Raw genomic sequence first — 19,054 nt, 5'->3', positions numbered from 1 at the left:
CACATTTGTTCTGTTTCTTGCATAGTCTTCACAGGAACTTTTGGTGTCATAGAAGAATAGTAATACAGAAGCAAATTACATGATAGCATAATCATCACTGTGTCTATGTCAATATGATGAAGAATCTGCAAGACCAAGTGTTTTTTTCCATTTTTCTTTCTAACAGCTGGCCTAAACTCCTTCCTTCAAACATTGTTATTTGAAATCTCAAATCAAAACAGATACAACAATCCTATTATTATGACATATTTTTTGTTTAGGCCAGAATTCCTAAGGAAGAATACTTATAAAAATCATACCAAATTTCTTATGGTACGCTAAGAATCATACAGATTTCGTCTCAATTTCTAATCTCACCTTATTCAAATATTCACTAAATATGCAAGGAAAATATCAGTGGAGCTGATGTAACCATTGGAATTTATGTTAAGCTAGGCACTGTAAGAAAGAGCTTGACACCCTCATACTTTTATGAACCTGTTGTAATTTTCATAAATCTGACCTGACAAATAGAGGGCCATGTTTACAATGGTATGAAGGCTAGGTATTTAATACCTCCCATTACTAAGTTCCTTAAATACTTTTTAAAATTCTGTTCTCCTTGAAAAATATGCAAAAGCAATTGCAAGAAAACAAGAATCAGTTTTCCCTGCTCCCAAGTCTCCCAAGAAATGCAATTTGCTAGATAAATTATGGGGTAAGCACAGGAAACAGAAAGGATGACAGCAATTTATTTGGTTTAAGAATCTCACAACAGCCTTGAGAATTTATTCTCCTGGACCCCTGAATAGTTTCCATATCTTTACCATTTATAACTTAAAAGAAAACCTCAACAGTTAGTAAAATTATTATATTATCATTAAAATGCCTATTGTAAATTTTAAAGCAGTGACTACACTTTAATGTCTGAGATGTTTAACTAAAACATATTCAAAACTCTGTGGTCAAAACTATGTGCTTCCGTGTAGTGTACAAAAAGTTAATAATAGTTATAATAACATCTTCCTCTCACAACATCTCTTCAGCTTTCAAGAGTTGCAAATAAAATTTGCAGAAGCAGGAAAAGAGCCACAAAGTTTCATGAGAAGATAGAAGTTTTAAGTGTAGAGAGCAACTTGCCCAATGCAACACAAAATGTAACAGAACCACCTGTATCTTAAAAGTCTAATGAAAAGCAGATACAAAAGAAGACTGTGGTAGAAAGACCTTTGAGGAAGAAAGCTATGGAAAATATAAAGAACCTGGAATATCACTATTTTTGACCACATAAAAGCCCCTTTTCCAGACCACAAAAGCAATAAATTAGGACTACTTTGATTTAAAAGGAGGAAAGTGTACGGTGTTAGCAAAAGCATGGAACTGCTGGGATACAGTACAACCCTGCAGGCTGTAGACCTTTTTAATTGCAGAAACCAAGCATTTGTATTATTCTTCAGTTCTGTGCATCATTCAGTAGAAATACCTTGTCTATACCAGAAAAAGCATTTCTGAGAGTTCCCAAGAGTCAAGGGACATCATGTTCACTAAAAAAAGCTTGAATGGAAATGTAATACAATTCTCTAAAACTTATTTTTCAGCAATCTGACAAAAAAGGAATTATGACCAATTAGACTGATGACAAGCTCTCTTGTGGAAAAAAAAAAAAAAAAAGTAAGGTAGGGAGGTTCTTCTGGGTTTTGCTCATTGCAATAATGGTGTGGAAAATGCCAATTATTGTTCTGATATTCAAATGATGCTGGTGAATAGTAATCATTCTTTACCAAAAAACCTTACAGAACACTGAAGATGATTCTGTGGCCCAATAATGGTTTAGAGGGGGTCACCCTGTATTCAGCTATTTCTTCCTAACTACCAAGCACATTCATAATGCTGCTAGAATTGCTCTATGGTTGCCATGACATCTAGGTCTACATTCCCAGAAAGTTACACCATGAAGTCTTATGACAACTTGTCATTAGTACATCTCTATTACTTACAGAACAAATCAGCAGCATCCATTTGCTTCCTGAATAAATCCATAACTAAAAGCAATAAGGAAGACCAAACTCTCAAAACCATAGTTTAAATTACATCAATATCATTGAGGAATCCAATAAACAGGTCAACAGAAAAGTAATTACTCTTTCATGGAGCGATCATGGAAAGCTCAAACTCTGAAATAAAGTTGATAAACACTTGACCACTCAAAACTGAAATTGATTTAGGCCAAGAGATTGTCAATTTACCATAAAGTAATTCAATGCCCTTTACAGCAATTTAGCTGTTAGTTTTCCTAAACTAACTTTCCCAAATGTTGCCAATAAAGAATGTGAAGCTATGTATCGCTGAACAGACAAGAAAGGCAACTACTGCTTTTTAAATGAACTTTAACACTGAGCACACTAGTTCTAAAGCCTAAAGCCTGCAGGCCCAAGAAACAGGTTATTGAAGTGGGAAAAATCAAACTTTAAAAACTGGGATTAAACTTTTAAAGTTTTAAAACTTTCCAGCTTTAAAAACTGGAAGGGAGTTTCTTTCCACTTTTTGTGTGAAGGCTAATACATTACCTCAAAGAGGAGGTATCTGTTACATATTGTCACCCTGTTTATCTGTGGAAAAAACATTCAGTCTAGCTGCTCTTCAAATCTTTTTTAATACCCACTACTGAGCAGATGAGACATTTAATTTTCCTATCTTACTGAAATTAAATTGCTCATTTGTCATACACCTTTTGAGACAACTCTAAGGCTAAGTTCATCCATATTTGACAATGTGCTTGAATTCTGATAAGACAGAGCAGCAGACCTAAGATCAGTCCATTACCAAAGACTTGTCACAGAATCTATCATTCCTCCAAGAAGTAAACTGGATTTCCTGCCAATGCAGTAAATAATGGCAGTATGTATTTTACTGCTGCACATCACACCACACAAGCTACATTGCAGAAAAATTAACATTATTCTAGTCCATCCCATTGCACCTCAAACAAGAGCAGCCTAAGGCCCTTCTTTATCCAAGTGTCTCTCTCCCAGGCCCTGTTTTAGTTTCACAAAGTGAAGCTCTAGAGAAGACCAAATGTAGAGGCTGCTGAGATGGTATGTGAAAAAAATCAACCTATGTTCATTTCCCCAGCCCCAGCTTCCTCTTTTCCAGTCAGTTTCACTTTTGAGATTATACAAGTCTCTCACAAGATCAGTGGAACAGAAGCCACTAATAGATGTAAGTTTCATTTTATTACTACTACCTCCCAGAAATAGCTTCATAGTGAGGCACTGACTGCCAGATCTTAAGGCAACAAGAATGAGCCTGTATGAGAGGTGATTTTGTTTTATTAGAAAAAAGTCCATTTATCTTAAAAGTTTTCTATAATGCATACTTTTTTTTATTATGAGAGATCCAAACGTATGACAGGATATAAATATGCTCTAGAAACAGTAACCTGATCAAAATCTAGAAAAATGCTTAAGTGTATGATTAGTATATTAGTCCTCGTAAACAAAAAGACCCACTCAGACTAAAATTTAGTCCAGTACATGAGTGTTGTCCTAGGTCACGGTGCAACAAAGGAGCTTGTAATATTTATAATATAATAATAATATTGTATGAAAAATACAAATAGCCCAAGGCATTCTATTATTTTAGTGATTATCTGAACTCATCAACTGGAAAACTCACTCCTCAAAAATAACTGAAACCATCTCCCTACACAATTGCTTTATAAATAGATAGGTGAGATAGTGAGATAGAGTTAGAAAAACACACTTCAAGTTAACAATGAACAGGACATCAGCCTTGTGCTTAAACACTGACTTGCACTATCTTTGAGAAGATGTTTGTAAAGGAAATACTTCGGGATATTTTACAGTGGGCTGAAAATGGGATAAAATCCGGCTATAAAATAGCTTTGCCATATGATGGAAAGATTCAGCAGGCTATGTTTCTATAACTGCAGCTGTTCTAACAATAACTTAAACAAATAGACATAAAGATAAATAGACATATCAAACAAATAGACATAAAGACTTAAAGCATGCAAGAAATTCAGGCTTAATTATAAGCTTTGAATAGTACTTTAGACAAGTCTCCAGATCAAGACTATTCTTTAAGATACCTACAGTATCCGGTGGAGAAGCAAAACGAGCATGTAGGGACTTTGAAACTGAAGTTCAAAGGAGCCTACCAATACATTAAAGGGTGAAATAGAGTAAAAAATGTTTTTATTTTAGAACACTTAACTGAACAAATGGAAAATATAGTACCCATAAAGATATATGGCATAGCCTAGAGAGTGGACACAATAGAATGAAGTGATGAAGTACATAAAAGAAACACTCTGAATTGCCATTTAAGAATACTTGAGAATAAAGAGATGACCAGCAGGTAACCAATTACTATTTTTATGGACAGATAAGTACAGTTTATAAAGTTGCCTCTCACACTCTCTTCAACATTCTTTCTGTATAGATGTATTAAAATGAGACTTCAGTTGCAAAAACCACACAGGCGTAAAATCCTTCCTTCACTAGCAATTTGTGTGGCAGTCTCAGATTCTTGTAGCTACTCAGTTAACCCTGTATGTGTGAATGCACAAATACACAGGCTTTGGTGCCACTGAAGTTTAATAGTCTATTTAATCTCAGCATGTTTACCTTTCTGTCTCACAAAACTACTTCTAGGGGATTTTTTCTCCCACTATTTATGTCTAGTTCCTAATTTGATTATTGGTCTCTTTCCCTTTTCTGTTCTTTTAGAGAAAAGCCAGTATTGCTTAACTGTAGAAAACCAGGCTACAGTAAGCCACGTTAAGACTATGGTTTACAAGGCAATTTATAAACCTTTACAGCTATTGACAGGAACCGAAGGGTTGATGAAAAATGGATTATGGGTTTTAATGCAAAATGATATGCTTCCTGGACACCATTTTCAATGGAAAATATTAAAGAAAAAATAATTTTTAGAAGACAGATATATAAAAACTGAGGGATATGGAATTCATACATCTGGTTTACAATATAAAGCATGGGGGAAAATTGCAAATTAATTCTAAAATTTAAAAAATTAATTAAAATAACTCATTTAGAAGATCCTTAAGATTTCCTAATATAGTGGAAAAGTGTTCATTATAATTACAGATATAAAAAAGATTTTCAATAAGAAAAGATTGAATTAAAATCTTGCATCCTCAACCTAATGTCTCTAATGGCATTGCACCTTGAAATGGCAAATTGCAGATTTCTTTAACTTACTTTATTAGGTGATGAAAACCAAGACAAAGAGCTATAATGTGCACACAGTAACATATAATTTGGCTCATAGAATGCATTTGTCATTTACTTTTGAATAAACCAGGTTTTGTATCCTTTAAATGCATCTAAGCTCACATCCTAATATGTTCTTGATAAAGGACAGGCATCCTGGCCTTTATCTATAAAGATATTTATACATGAGATGGCTTTCATTTATTAAAAAGACAGCCTAAAATTTTTGAATGGGCATTCATGTATCTTGGAATTTTAAATTCAAAATACTAATAACATCAATAGTATCTACCATTTCATAACATCATGTCATAACTCAAAATGCTGAAATTACTTATTTAAGCTATTGTCACTCACAACCACTTCCTAGTATCAGTCAGTTTATTATTCAGACTGTTTTTCCTTGTCTAATATTACACAATACCTATTTCTTCATATCAGGTTTTTTAAACCACAACCCAAAGAAATCTTCCATGTCACAGACAAAGAAAGAGTCTCCCCTGTCTATTAAGAAAACAAGTTTCTATTGTCTTCATAAAGATATTATAATGATTAGTCTCTAATAGAAGACCAACCTCATTACTGTTTTACTCTTTCTGGAAATCCTGAGGTTTAAAATAGACATATTGAAAGTACCTAGAATACGAGACACTGGTAAGACTTTTAGGGGAAGTGCCAGAAAATCTCAGCAAAAGGTCTGGAATGCAGGGTTAGCCATATATTCCTGTGGATTATGGTATCTTTGCCACAGAACATCACCTCTCCTTTGACTTGAAGCCTTTTTGATGGAGTCCCTAACATTTCTTCCCCTTGTGGTAGTTGCAGCCTCTGTCTAAAAAGATTCATTCTTCCTTGTATTCACATGCAGTTCACCTGAGATTAACTCTGCTACAAGTAGGTGTTTGATAGCAACAGTCTTTTTCCTGACTGTTAAAGAAACAGTTAGATATTAATATTCATACTCAAGTCTAAGCATAATTGCAACACTTAGTGACATCTGAAAAGCTTTGCTCAACAAAATCGATTTGAACATTCAGCTGAACACCCATTGAAAAGATATCTTAAAGAAAATTATTTCCTAAGTTTCACCCACTAGATGAAAATCACTGATGAAAACTGATCAGAAAATATTCATGCAGAGTTTGATTTCTAGAGAAGCTCCACATGATTTTCCCTCAGAAGTGCTGCAGACTAAGAAAAAAGTAATTGAGCTAAGGTCTAAGTATGGAAGTACACAGCAGGAAAGCCTGCCTTGTACGTGTTGATGATCTCACTCTTGAAATAGAAGAGATGGAAATCAAAGTAATCATCACTCTTTTTGCTCAATCAACCACCACCTTATCGAGTTGCCTGGACAGAACAGCTCAACTTTTAATAATAATTAAGTGGAGAAAAGTTAAAAGTTCTTGTCCTGGTGAGAAAAAGAGCATAGGTGGGTTCTGCCAAGAATCCCCTTTTTTTTTTTTTCTCCTGAAATGGGATTTTCATGTACATTCCTTTCCCTTTGAAATTTCAGTTATAAGACAGATATCAGACTGAAGACGCTCCCTTTCTTCCTCTTCCTCTGACACAGGTAATTTCTAGCTTCTATTTCTGTTCAGCTCTTTGTGTTCCCATGCTTCAGTAGTTTCAGTAGTTCACAGTCTATGTGAAAAACTGCTTATTTAAAAGTAAATAGATTATTATTTTTAATTCCAAAAAGTGTTTGGTTTTTTTCTTCCAGTAGACTAAATGATGGCTACTGAATACTGTAGCCAAACAGTTGAAATAACACAAATTGGGGTGAAAAGAAGCTTCCCAATCAGTTCTGCCACTTCAGAGACAAGCCATCATACAGCACAGTGGCTTGCAATTTTGTGAGGACTTGCCATCTTCACTGTAAATTTGAGATTGCAAGATTATTACTGCTCTCTTATGTATGTTTGGACAAACTCCAATGTAACAGAGCAGAAATGGAGCTTTTGGACAAACGTTTGCTACATTTGAGTGTCTAATGTTAATTTCCTATATTGGTAATTATGTTTGAGAACAGAAATGAAGTTCAAAAGTACTAAGGTAGTTCAGATTCACTTTCAGTGGGATGTACTGTCCACAAGCACATCTGAAATAATGTCCATTTCTTCAGAAGTTTAAATATATCTTCATGCAGTCTTGAGTCCTTAAACCTCAGATACCTACATTTTGTATTTCATTATTTTATTTATCATTCTGCCCTTACACATTGCACATATTTTTTCTTCAGCTGTAAGTAAGAAATATCTCAATATCATACACTCATTAACTATCCTAATGAGACTATAAAAGAGATAAAATATGCATTTTCAAAACTGATATTTTGGTACATTTATCTATTTTGGGTATCTTGAACTCAAAGGTTATCTTGAAGTCAAAGTTAATGAATAAGTAAGACTGTGCTACAATAATCTTCCAAAACTCACTGATTTCTTATACTACTAATTTTTTCTTTCTACCTGAAGTAGTTTTGATGAAATGCTTTCTTATTATTCCACATACATTTCCAGCACCCCCAAATTCTACTTACTAACTAATTCAGAGAGGCAAAAATCAAAAACACATTGTCCCCATTGCTTTTGAACAGAATGCCCATTCCTAGAGTAAATGCAAGCCAGAGGACCTTTCAATAAATTGTTCTCCAGAGAAGTCATTATGGTAGGCCATCAGGGAAGGGCAAGATAATTAGCTATTTATTAGTTCAAGAGTGGAGCAGCTACTCCCATTGCTTGACATTCAATGCTTCACATGAAATATCAATCAACACATTTCACAGTTGTTGAATATGACACCAAGTTGTCCACAGCACATAATTTGTTTCTGTGTTTACTTGCCAGATTTTCAACTGCCAGGGTGCATAGGAGTCTCTGACCACCTCGTATTTGATATGCTGAAATGATTTGCTTTCTTTCATATTTATAGGCAAAACCAAAGAATAAGGCTGAACAGACACCTTTTAAATTCAGGAGCTTCTTTTCCAAAAATACAAAGGATATATGCAATGCATTCATTAGATTCTTATAGGAACATTGTACATGGCAGCCTTTGAATGCCATTGTTGAAAAGAGACATTGCTTTGAAGAGGTTATTTTAAAATCTTTAAGTACAGTAAGATATTAACAGGTCCTCCGTTTCCAAGGTGTATTTAAAAAAATCAACCTAATTTAGGAAGGGGAATATGATGAATCCAAACTCGTAAGTTGCACAAGCAGCCACAGCTACCCATAACTCCATAGCTACATAAACATTCAGCTTGCTTTCTAAATCTGAATATGTTGCTGCAGCACTGAGGAAAGACCTAGAGTTCAGACTGTAACAAGGGACCAACACTATCACACTCCCAATTTCTCCAGCCTTTACACATGCAGTACATCTATGTATGACTTCTTCAAAATTATACTTTTACATTCAAGACTGTTGGTAACTCAGTGAAAGAAAAGCAACCACTGAAGAGATGATGAATTCCAAATAAATATGCTGTTATTATATGATGACTTTATTAACTCCACATTATTAAGTTCTGTATATTTGACTGTGTCTTGAAACAACTTCTCAAGAGTTTTCTTGAAAATTACTTCACTTCATACTTTTTTTTTTTCTCTAAGATGGCTATTTTACCACTGAAGATCTACCAGCATTTTTCAATAGACAACACAGAACATAATATTGCTTATAGGTTTGTTCTCTTGATGAGATGCAAAAAACCAGAATTATAGCTGAAAACAGGAGCAAATCAGAATCAAAACAACTTATCATTGTGGTATTGAGTGTCTTTTTCAAAAGTTAGTATTGATGCCAAGACCAGCAATCCAGATAAAAATCTTTGTAAGTAAGTCACTTACCATATTTATTGATGATACAGGACCAATGCTGTTAACATAAATGTCAACATCAATAACGGTTGGTTTTACTGTGGAGAAAAAAAAATGAATATTATTTTGCACACAATATAAATAATCACTTTAAATATTTTTTTCCCCAATAACCATAAGTTCTTTTTTTCAGGTAAAACTACTGAGAAATATGGATAATGTATTTTTAGGAAAACATGGTTCTATTCCTCCTACCGAACAAAAAAAATTGCAATAAATTAAAACCTGTACCACTTCATCATCACGATTACAATTTGTCAGCAACAATTTGTTAAAGAAACTTTCAGTGCTAGGCATGGTAGCTCAAAGTAAAGCTCAAACCTAAGATGTCTGACATGAAAGTAGAAATAATGCTGCATATTACTTTTTCCCTTTGCCTCAACATTCAGGTCCTTTAGCCAGTTCGTTCCAGATCAAAAAAATCTTTCCAGATTACTGCATCTCTTTCCAGATTACTGCATCTCATCAGCCCTGAAATCATCTTAACTTAGAACAAAATCTCTATGAAATCTGATTAGCTAAACCTAAGCAACTCTTCTTTCAATTTAGACTCATTCCCTTCAGTCCACATTGCCTTTGCACTCTTTCATTCAAAGGTTTTTGAATTTGATTTGGTTTACACAATGCACATTTCCCATAAGATCTTCCATGTTTTCAGATTTTGAGGACTTTATAAGCCAAGACAAACTCTGAATTCCTTTCTTTTGCTGAGGCCATTAGGATTTCTCTTTCTTTTGGTATCTTTGGTGTCAGTGTAGTTGCTGAACGTTATTGAGCTCTTAGTGGTGACATAATCTAACTCTAAAATAATGCCACTATTACACCAAAAGACACATTAATTTTTTTACTGATACTGCCATTCTTCCAGCCCCATAGGGTATACATTAAGCTCTAAATTGAAATCTAAATTAGTGGTTTACTTCCTCCAGAGTTAGCTGACTCAAAACTAAGTATAAAAAATAAACATTGTTTTAACCTGCATTGTGAGAATTGATGCAAACTTGCCCCTAGTAAGCCAGTGGTGTCTGTTGGACATCTTTCTTTCCCATAGAAGCACCTTCTCCTCTTCATTGTTTTCAAAAATCTCCAGAGAGTATTCAAACCACTGAAGTTTGGGAACTAGGTTGGACTTGGACTTTTTTCACTAACTCCTCAAGCCTCCTGCAATGGGGAAATCCAGGCATATCAGCCATGCAAAACTCAGAAAGCTTTCCTCTGGGAAGCTACTGAGCAGAGAAGTGAGGAACAGCTAAATACCAAGGTTCCGATGGAAGCTTATCTCTGGTAACAATCAGTCCATTGGTCTAAAGCTATCTGATAGATAGACAGGAATGTTCACATGCAAAGATGAATATTTTTTTGCCTGCATCCCCCAAATTTCAGACTATCAAAGAGGTGTCAAGTAGTTTTAAAGTACTTGAAAATTTAGATGGTTATGAAAAAAAGAATTTGCAAGCTGGCTTGTCATGTAAGACTTTGGTATGTACATTATCATTAGGAAGGCTATATCCCCTGTTGCAAAACACAGATATTAAAGTGGGTACAAATAGTGGTTAAAGATGATAGCCATCTTCTCTAATTCATTAAGTAACACATACTTCTTGACTGTGGATGGTCAGAATATCCAGGATTATTTAAGGTCATGGTTTCAAACTAAAGTACTGGCTGATAAACTCAGATCTCCCCTTCAGCAAAAGAAAATGTGAATTCAGCTGAACAAGCTCAGATGATTAAAGCAATTCTAATTGTACCCAGTTAATAACTAAATAGGAGTCTAGCAGCTTCTGGTAATGAGTTGCCTCAAAATGCAGTAATAAATGTCATTACACAGGAATTGGTAATAGCAAGGAACTACAGCTAGCTCTTCCATCAGAATAGCATTCATGGAAAAAAGAGCTCTAACCTTTATAGGGTTTATGCATGTGTCTACCTGGAAGTTCAAGGCTAAGGAGTTCTAGTGAACATTAATGGCACTAGACTTAAGGATGCAAATTGGCATGCAACTGAATCTTGGCGGGATCAGGAACAAAATTTGGACCAGAAAACAGTGTTTGAAATCTGTTTTTTTAATCATTGCAGTAAAGTATATAAAAAGAATATGAGGTGATAATTTCTCCTGAATGTGCTGGAACAAATTATCTTACAGTGGAAAAAAAAACCAAAAAAAACCCTTAAACACTGTGTATTAATCCTAAAGAGAATTTGATCTTACTCACAGTAAAGGTTTAACCTTGAAACAGAACACTAAACAATGGTCACTTCTTATATCAGACATTTCCAGTGAAATTAAAATTGAAAATAAATAATAAAAAAATACAGGTAAGCTATTATACTTGTTCATTTTTTTTTAATTGAAAGTTTATTTGAATTATTTTATTTTCCTAGGCAGAGATAAAAACACAACTGTAATTTGATTGTATGATAAATGTGCATTCAAGTTTTAAAAGAAAAGGCAGAAGAGCATAGCTGTTGTTGCATTTGGTCTTTCATGGATGTAAACACATACAAATAAACAAAGGATTGTCAGGTATAAATTTTAGATTCATTATCATAAGTTTCTAATTCAACATACCAACCAAAATGAAGAAAGGTTTTAAGATTATTTCCTCCAAAATGTATTATGAAAAAGGAAATAACTGAGTCTTAAAGTTATCATGTCTTATTAGAAAGAACTCACCCTACAATGCTCTTAAAAATAAACTGAGTTTCATGGAAATATGAAATAGCTACACTATCAGGAAGGTTGGACCAGATGATCCACTGTGCTCCCTTCCAACCATTCTGTGATTCTGTGATTCTGCAATTTCAGTGCCTGCTCAGTTTTTCTGTGTATTGCATTCATTTGTGAACGTCCACTTCATGAAGGAATTCAAGCCACACATGGACTTGTTGAGCTGTAGATGGAGGTTTTTTCTTGCACTAGAAGAGTGCTCACATGTTGTTGACAGAACAATTAAAGTGTTAATACCTCACTAAAAGCTGACAATAAGATTAAATACGGATATTCAGCTACAGTACTGTTTTGTTATTGGCCTAAACCCAAGATAGTTCTAAAGAACTGTCAGAAACTTAGAAAAAATACTGGCAGAACCATGTGAATACAATATGCAAGAGAGCAATTAAAGGTTGTCAACAAATGTACCAGCGTCCTCAAAGTTCTTTGAAACACTATTTAATATAGGGCAGTAACTTTCCCTATGTAAGCTCATCTGAGTAATTGCAGTGTTACACTGGTACTCAGCACCACGGAAGGTAACCTGGCTGCTTATCACAGCCATTTAATCTTCAAACGTGTTGGTTTTAATTGAGTAGGGGACTTACAAAGCAAATCAAAATGCTTTTAAACAAAACTAAGGTCATCTGATCCAAATGCCCTGGCTTTGAGACAGACAGTGTTTATATTTCAGTCAGCTTTGTAACTAACACATCGCAAAGACACTACCAACAAGTAGTGCCTACAAACTTAAAAAAAAACCTGACAGTTCAAAACACACCTAGGACAACGACAGGATTCTTCTGGTCCTGCATTGTGGATTTACACTGGTGAAGAAAAACAGTACCTGAGCTTGAATCTCATTAAAATCCATGAAGACATTACTGTTGGGCATATGTGAGTTGATCATGTGTATAAAAAACTCAACAGATAAATCACAAGAATTTTAATAGACTCTTGAGTAAATCAAGAGGGAATGTTATACAATTTCATGTCATGTAGGGGAAAAAGTCTGCAAAAAGCTCCTGTCATTTTATTATATTTATTTACTACTCTGAATTATCCTGTCCTTTTAAAATATCTCTTAATTTTTGATAGATCTCTACTATTCAGAACTTATGCTTATTTCATGAATGGAACAACTTTTCTTCCTTCAGAAAGCTTCCTCCACATTTGAAGTCTGTCCAAATAGCACTAATGTTCCTGCATAAATCATAAATATTTAGAAATATTTTTAAAAGTTTAATTTTGAGAAATATTTTTACAAGCTCAGTTAAACGGAGTATGTCTTACTGAGTTCTCATAAATTTTAAAATAAAATTATTTATTGTTGGGAGTTAACCTTTCTTACATTGTTCAACCAACATCCAGGTTTATTCTGGTTCTACCCAACACAGCATTAGTAAAAAATGTTATAGACCAATACACGTTTATAGAAGCAAAGCGAGTAGAACTAGATTTTTAGAAGGCACACAACTACATAAAAATCACAGTATGATCTCTCTTCAAGAACTACAGGGCCACTTGAGTTCTGCCCAAATTTTCACAAGACTTCTGAAATGACTAACAAGATTGTCTCTGCAGTAATGAGGTATTTTTTTGTATTGCTTTATAATGATATTTTACATTCTCTCATTACCACACAAATTGTTATTTTTAAATTAGGACAAAGCTGTAATAAATCATTACACAGTTATTGGTAACTGTCATAGTAGTGATTATAGTGTTAATTTTTACTTTGCATTAGTGATGATGACTATTCCAATTTCCCTACATGACCTTATAGGCAGCATCTATTTGCCTAGCTATTCCTATAAAACAAACTGTTGTGCTAACAAATCACGTCTCAAGACTAAATACGGTCAGCTAACACATCTCCATTTTGCAACAAATCACTACATTTGAAGGAAAACCTGGTAACAGGAAGTGTTAAGCCACCATCACTGGAGGTATCTAAAAGATGAGTGGATGTGACACTTAAGGACATGGTCTAGTGCTGGATTTGGCAGTGTTAGGTTAAGGGTTGAACTCAAAGATCTTAAGAATCTTTTTCAACCTAAATTATTCAATGACTCTCTTCTATAATGCTACAAATATATCAGTGAGGAAAATTAAAAACCCTCATTCTTCCTGCATAGAAGAGAATGGGCTTGAAAACAGATGTCAAAGTCCTCCATTTGCTACAGACACAGAAACTGACAGAAACTACATCCATACATTTTAGGTTCAAACTACCAAAACAGAACTGCAAATGAAAATCAAAAGAAGAAAGAAAGTTTGGATTAAAGCAATACCAGCATGAGAACACAGTCCTCTGAAAACAGTAATTTTTTTACATACTAGGTTTGGTTGTCATTTTGTCCAGGAGTGTGAATGACAGTGTGCACATAAACGGACTCCCTCAATTAACTATAAATCACTTTTAGTTTTCATTTCCCACCATAACTATCAATCAACCTTCAGCACTTTCTTCCTTCATTTACCATTCCCTAATGCACAAGCTGTAATTTTTCAAGTATTATGTTATGGAATGGAAACTGTAGATCTTAATGGTTAGGCGTGTTTTTCAATCAATTCCTACAGTTTTAATTTTTGTTTTACTTATATTCATCAGAAGGGAAGAGTTCCTGTGTGGTATCATAAGACTGAACAATAATAGAATTTGTTCCTGCAAAGTCTGGCTAGCTAGCAACCAGGGTCTGGATGAACAATAACAGCCATAAGAAAACTATACAGATGTAAAAATGAGCAACAATATTTAAAATAATATGTGCAGAACATAATATGTCCCTGTTTAAAGACTGTTAAAGAACAATTAGTTTGTGCTGTGACCTCAAAATGGCAACTAACACTGATCAACTTTGCAGTTTACAAATTCTTTCTAAGTAACCTTTCTAATGACAACATAGTCTGGGTAATCAGAGAGGGAAGGGATAAGAACAAAAGGATTTTCTTATGCAATTAGTATCTCAGACTTTCCCTGACTCTTACCTAACTTTCAACTCATGGCATCCAGAAAGTTTGAATGCTATACTCCCATGATCCTCTCAGACTAAAAAATACAATAGTGAAGCTATAGAAAAGGAGAGACAATAAGAACTAGCATCTTCTACATTTAGTTTTGTGTGTGACAGTTAAGACTAAGAGTTAGGCAAACATTAACTGTCAACCAAACTTTCCTACCTAGAATGCTATTCAAGAAAAATATTCCATCTGTGTATGCATCAAGCCAGTTCAGCAAATAGTCACTGTCAGGAAATAAAACACAAAATAAAAGTTATCTGTGTAAATTAATTATTTACATTCACAAAGATAAAGTTGTATTTTAAGGGAGCTCGCTGTTTAGTAATTGGGAAAAAGGTCCCGTTCTCCAACACACAAGCAGTAAACTTTCTTTCAACCCAACAGACTACATACAAGACATTAGTATTGCAAAGATACAAGTGGCTTCTTAGAAATGAGAGAAAGGATCATTTTATATAGGCAAAGAACTGCATTGTCTGGGGTAAATTATTGGCAATTAGGGGGTAAATTCAGAAAAACAGTGTTTGAATACAAAAATATTTCTATATATTGAAGTACAGTAAACTTCAAATTAAAGTGTTGCTTCCCAGTATTTGATTTAAATCAGGTGAGCTAAACAAAAAAGAAAAAAAAAAAAAAAAAAAAGGGAAAATAACCAAAACTCTTAAATAATTGGAAAAAAACAAACTGGGTTGCTTTGGAGAGTTTTATGCAGAAACACTGAGTTGCAGAGCTTCAGGCTCAATGCACTGGACTAAAATTTCTCTTCTTATAGTTTCAGTATGGCACATTAAAATTTTACCTGAGAAAAGGATGAATAAAAAGTAGGATGTTTCCCCTGAGGGTTGAAAAGCTATGAACCAAAGCAGGTCAGAAAGCCAAGGCAAAAATTTTCCTGTACTCAGTCCATGGTTAAGCAATTAGAAGAGCAGAATTCAGGCATGAAGAAAGCTCACTGCCAAGATCCAGTCCTAATCAGAGTTGCTCCCATGCAGGATTCTGAAAGAGCCTATGTTTAATGCACTGGACCAGCACCAAACCAAGACGATGCACAAAAAAACCTATTTGTTTATGTAATCTTTCAAAACTCAAACATGTATCACAAAAACCTGAAAGGGGTATTTTGGAGTGTTCACAGAGTAGTTTACCCCTAATTTCCTAACCTTGCTATTAATATTCTAGAAATGTTCATGGCAAACAAAAGCTAAAGAAATCATCCGTTCCTGAAAATGGAAGAAAATTAGAACTCCTGCAGAATCAGAAAAAATCCCTTCTAGAACAGAAATCATTCTCATTCTCATTGAATAGCAACCTTTTCCTCAGGAATATTCCTCTTATTGAAGATTTCTAGTTAGATGGCTAAATCAGAACAAAAGTCTCTGAAAGAAAGACAATCCACTTCTACCCAACTAAAAAAGAAGGAAAAGGGAAGTATCAGTGGGAACAATGAAAGAATTTCCAAAGTTTTTTGTTATGATTTTTTTCATTGAGCTCTCACTGTTTTCAGCCCTGTTTCCTTCTAGGTCTTAGCCACAGCATTCTGTGTCCTCAACAACAGGTTAATCAAGTTTATTCTTCCATATAAATCTAAATTAGACTAATCTCTACTAATCTCTAGTCTTCTGCAGTGCCCAGTACTACAGAAGTTGGATCCAGGACTATGGCTTTCCCTCTCCTGAGTGCTGCCATAATACAAACAGAATTATCCCATCTCTCCTTCCCACGTGCTCTACCTTTACACACAAGTTGACTTTCCAGGTACAACTGTCTATGATCAATCCTGAAGCAATGAATTTCTCTCTCACTACTTCATGTTATAAGATGCCTGACAATGTCTTGTAGGCCAGCACCAAAAAGGATTTACAGGAGAAAGTAGTAATTTGACCTTGCATGACACTTCACAGCTTTCTCTGCACTATGATCTGGAAAATATTTTGATCTGTCAGGCAATATGCAACCCTCTGTCACCACATATGGGGAAACCTAGCTGGAGCTAATTTAAAGAGCATCAGGTGTGGCAATCAGCAGCTAGTAAAAATAACTTGACAGACTCTGTGGTAATCGCCGGTGGTGCACTTCAGGGTTCATTTCTGTGCATGGTAGGAAAGCATGTCAGACAGGAAAAAGATCGTGATACTGCTTCAGAACTCAAGATTTTCAATAGGATTGTGCCTGGATAAGGACATATCCTTTAAAAACCAACAGAGTTGTTTCCTCTCAACCAACAGATTTGCTCCTTGCACACACTGAGAAACTGGTTACATTAGTTACAGAGAAAACTTTTAACTGCTTTAAAAGAGAACTGCTGCTAATGCTCCCGAGCAGCACAGTAAAGCACATCAGACAGAGTTTAGTCTTCTGTGTTTGCTGATTCAAAAGAGCCCATCTCTTTGTACCAGCTATGCTTGTACAAACCTACTACTAGTGAGAGCTGCGCAGCAGTGTCTGACACTGCTCTCATATTCAGAAATATGGCTAATTGTTATAAAGATACTGGAGGAGTAAAGAAAACCAGCATGACCCTCAAGACAGCTAGAACTGGTGAAGTCAGGATATTTCATTTCCAAAGTGAATTTATTTGGGCTTATATATACATAAGGAAATGTATTTATGTGGCAGAAATGACTGCCAGAGGCTGCAAGGGACAAATAATTTTAGAGGATCCAAGAGGAAACCACAAGTTCATGAGTCACTGCCAAGGAAGTTGCACAAGTTGTGGAAGGAAGGAAGGAAGGAAGGAAGGAAGGAAGGAAGGAAGGAAGGAAGGAAGGAAGGAAGGAAGGAAGGAAGGAAGGAAGGAAGGAAGGAAGGAAGGAAGGAAGGAAGGAAGGAAGGAAGGAAGGAAGGAAGGAAGGAAGGAAGGAAGGAAGGAAGGAGGGAAGGAAAGAAAGAAAGAAAGAACAAAAGAATGAAAAAGAAAGAACGAAGGAAAGAAAGAAAGAAAGAAAGAACGAAAGAACGAAAACGAAAGAAAAAGAAAGAACGAAAGAACGAAAAAGAAAGATCGAAGGAAAGAAAGAAAGAACGAAAAAAAAAGAACGAAGGAAAGAAAGAAAGAACGAAGAAGGAAGGAAGGAAGGAAGGAAGGAAGGAAGGAAGGAAGGAAGGAAGGAAGGAAGGAAGGAAGGAAGGAAGGAAGGAAGGAAGGAAGGAAGGAAGGAAGGAAGGAAGGAAGGAAGGAAGAAAAAGAAAGAAAGAAAAAAGAAAGAAAGAAAAAGAAAGAAGAAAGAACGAAGGAAAGAAAGAAAGAAAAAGAAAGAACAAAAGAAAGAAAGCATGAAAGAACGAAAAAGAAAGAACGAAGGAAAGAAAGAAAGAACGAAAGAATGAAAAAGAAAGAACGAAGGAAAGAAAGAAAGAACGAAAAAGAAAGAACAAAAGAAAAAAAGAACGAAATAACGAAAAAGAAAGATCGAAGGAAAGAAAGAAAGAACGAAAGAACGAAAAAGAAAGAACGAAGGAAAGAAAGAAAGAACGAAAGAAACGAAAAAGAATGAAGGAAAGAAAGAAAGAACGAAAGAACGAAAAAGAAAGAACGAAGGAAAGAAAGAACGAAAGAACGAAAAAGAAAGAAGAAAGAAAGAAAAAGAAAGAAAGAAAAAAGAAAGAAAGAAAAAGAAAGAAGAAAGAACGAAGGAAAGAAAGAAAGAAAAAGAAAGAACAAAAGAAAGAAAGCATGAAAGAACGAAAAAGAAAGAACGAAGGAAAGAAAGAAAGAACGAAAGAATGAAAAAGAAAGAACGAAGGAAAGAAAGAAAGAACGAAAGAACGAAAAAGAATGAAGGAAAGAAAGAAAGAACGAAAGAACGAAAAAGAAAGAACGAAGGAAAGAAAGAACGAAAGAACGAAAAAGAAAGAACGAAGGAAAGAAAGAAAGAACGAAAGAACGAAAAAGAAAGAACGAAGGAACGAAAGAACAAAAAAGAAAGAACAAAGGAAAGAAAGAAAGAACGAAAGAACGAAAAAGAAAGAAGGAAGGAAAGAACGAAAGAACAAAAAAGAAAGAAGGAAGGAAAGAAAGAAAGAACGAAAGAACGAAAAAGAAAGAATGAAGGAAAGAAAGAAAAAGAAAGAATGAAGGAAAGAAAGAAAAAGAAAGAATGAAAGAAAGAGAAAGAAAGAACGTAAGAATGAAAAAGAAAGAGCCAAAGAACGAAAAAGAAAGAGAGAAAAAAAGAGAAAGAAAGAACAAAAAA

At 34.7% G+C, this 19,054-nt stretch overlaps 1 protein-coding gene across 1 annotated transcript in view; it reads right to left on the bottom strand.

Moving 5' to 3' along the window:
• Positions 1 to 19,054, bottom strand: part of GABRG3 (gamma-aminobutyric acid type A receptor subunit gamma3) — a 297,044-nt gene that overhangs the window by 264,082 nt on the left and 13,908 nt on the right. The window contains exon 3 of the mRNA XM_053970180.1: positions 9,092 to 9,159. Coding sequence (XP_053826155.1) covers positions 9,092 to 9,159 — 68 coding nt within the window. The remainder of the gene's footprint in view (positions 1 to 9,091; positions 9,160 to 19,054) is intronic.

This window comes from Vidua macroura, chromosome 2, assembly GCF_024509145.1.
Source record: "Vidua macroura isolate BioBank_ID:100142 chromosome 2, ASM2450914v1, whole genome shotgun sequence".
Taxonomy (NCBI): domain Eukaryota; kingdom Metazoa; phylum Chordata; class Aves; order Passeriformes; family Viduidae; genus Vidua; species Vidua macroura.
The sequence above is the reverse complement of the archived record's forward strand: the minus strand, read 5'-3'. Positions and strand labels throughout refer to the sequence as shown.